The sequence below is a fragment of the Fukomys damarensis genome, unplaced genomic scaffold, assembly GCF_012274545.1.
Source record: "Fukomys damarensis isolate Sample0158 unplaced genomic scaffold, DMR_v1.0_HiC HiC_scaffold_39, whole genome shotgun sequence".
Classification (NCBI taxonomy): Eukaryota; Metazoa; Chordata; class Mammalia; order Rodentia; family Bathyergidae; genus Fukomys; species Fukomys damarensis.
The window spans coordinates 73730931-73733598 of record NW_022900951.1 but is presented as its reverse complement, the minus strand read 5'-3'; the positions used below and the strand labels follow the sequence as shown (position 1 = coordinate 73733598).

The window sequence follows — 2668 nt, the reverse complement described above, 5'->3', positions numbered from 1 at the left end:
GTGTGTGTGTGTGTGTGTGTGTGTGTGTGCATGCATATTACTAAAAAATTTCAGTTAAACACTGAATTCTAACAAATCAGAATTAGGAATTTATATTTTTTTTGATAAAAAGAAAATGTACCTTTTATCTGGGTAGCAAAATTCAGGGTCAATTTTGCAAAGAGATCTGGATTCTCAAACTTCTCTTCTTTTACTTTTAACCAGAAACAGTTCTCAGATAATTCTTTGGGCTCAATCTAAAAAAGAAATAACAAAGACAACCTTCAAAATTGTTACTTTATATTTAATTTTTGAAAGAATTCACTTCCACCAAGGATGAATTACAATTATTTTTTTCATCTATCCATTAAATCAATTTTAGGATCTTTCAAAGTAGCCACCTTAAAGTAAACATACACTGGAAAACCCTCAGAATTTTGTTGGTAGGCCGAAAAGTGAAATGACAGCAATAGGCTATATAGCAAATTATATTTTTTAAAAATCTTCTGCTGAAAATAACCTTAAAAATAATTCAATAAATACCTCTTGAACTCAAATAAATTCTTCTTGCTCCTGGATATTTGAAAACAGAACATCTGAGATAAAGAAAAGTGAATTTCTTATGTTCCTTGGTTATATTGAAGGGAGCAAACATGATAACTAATAACACATACTTCTTACTATGCATCAGGTACTTTATAGGTAATTTGCATATATTAACTCATCTGATCCTCACTACAATTTTTTAATGCAGAACTTATTATTACCTCTGTTAAAGACTTTCGAAACTGAGCACTCTACAGTTTAAGCAGCTGCCAAATGTGTAAATGGCAAGGTGGGATATAAAGCCAGTGTACTTCAAAGAATGGTCTTAAGGTAAAAATAACTACCCTGTTGTCTGGGAATGTAGCTCAGAAGTAGAGTACCTGACTAACATTCTTGAGGCACTGAGCATAATCCCCAGCAATCAAACAAACAAAAAGCCCTTCTAAAATCATTTATGCCTCCTTTACCCATGACCAGAACACACGTATATGCTTAATTTTTTTAATGATTTCATCAAACCAACTTACTAAAAGACTTACTATGATGTGACTTTATGTTCTACAGTATAGCTAATTGTGTTTTCACTAGAAAATAAATTTCCAAGAATGAAGACTATGACAATCTTTTAACTGTTTATAGACAAATATTATTTGATGACAATAATAAGGTGCAATAACATGTAGAAGAAAATATTTTAATTCAGCATATTTAAAAACAATCAGATTACAACACTACTGAATACAGTCACCTACTCCAAACTACTATACGAAAGTATAAAACTGAAAAAAATTTCCTAAGAGCAAAAAATAGTAAGATATTAAGGCTCAAAAACAATAAAAATAATATTTAAACATGTTAAAGTCCTTGGGTCGGGATTTAGCTCAGTGTTTCTACTGCCTGCCTTGCAAGAGCAAGGTCCCTAGTTAAATCACAGGTACGCCAAAATAATAATAATAATAATAATAAAATGTTAAAGTACTTAATAATAAAAGAATCAAAATTAGTTTTCATTTATTGAAAAAAATCATTTTGTAAACCATTTCAATATTCCTTTCACAAGCCTCAAAATTTCAAACCAGGATGTTTCCAGTTATCTAGGTGGTTAACTGAAACATGGATTGATGGTGAACTTACAAAGGAAAGCAATACAGTCAGCAGTCGTCATCTCAAACATTAGGTAATATATATACATAGGAATACAGTTATCATTACAGTCAGAAAACTAACTATAGCATTACCTTTGACCAGTTGATTCTCTTCATGGACACTTCAGGTTTGTAAATTTTTTTCTGCTTCATTCCATAAGGAAGATCCAGTGGTGCACCTGGGGGAAGAGGAATTCCTCCAAGGGGTGGTGGTGGTGGTGGTACTGTTCCTATTCCATGTAAGGGAGGTGGTGGAGGAGGAGGAGCTCCCATAGGTAGAGGTGGTGGTGGAGGAGGTGGTGGTGGAGGTGGCCCAACACCTGGCACTGGAGGTGGTGGAGGAGGGCCTGGAGGTCCTAGTGAACCAGAAGATCCATGTCCCTGAAATATAAATAATCCAAATTTAAATGCTTATAGTAAAATGCAGCAGAAAGAATACAAGTCAATAGGTATTTATGCTTTGGTTAAGATTATATATACCTTAATTAATTTTAAAGATTACATACTGTAATAGTACATGCAAAAACATATAGACTTTTGATAAGCATTGCAATCTCTAGACAGTGACACATTTTACTAATAAATTAACGTTAGGAAAGTTAACATCCTCTAACATTTATAAAGTAACCCTCCAAAATAATGAAAAATTACCTTTCATTACGCATACTTCCAAGAAGAAGTAATGCACATGGCTTGAGCCTATCACACTAGCTGCTCTGAATATAGAATAATTAATACAAGGCATAGATTCAAATCGCTTGGAAGGAAATTAGCCTTACACAAGAGTCTGTTTCATAGCAACAGTAACTCAATCATCTTTTAAAACCTATAATTAGACTATGTGTGATGGCGCACACCTGTGATCCCAGCATTTATGAGGCTGAGGCAGAAGGATTACCACAAATTCAAGGCCACCCTGGTCTCTGTCTGCATAGTGAATTCAAGGCCAGCCTGAACTACACAGTGAGAGCCTGTCTCAAAATAATGAATGATGAAGA

The 2668-nt window shown here is 33.8% G+C and overlaps 1 protein-coding gene across 1 annotated transcript in view; it reads right to left on the bottom strand.

Moving 5' to 3' along the window:
- Nucleotides 1–2668, bottom strand: part of Diaph2 (diaphanous related formin 2) — an 857618-nt gene that overhangs the window by 608000 nt on the left and 246950 nt on the right. Inside the window, 2 exon segments of the mRNA XM_033760220.1 lie at nt 122–236; nt 1764–2051. Of these exon segments, the coding sequence (XP_033616111.1) occupies nt 122–236; nt 1764–2051 (403 nt within the window).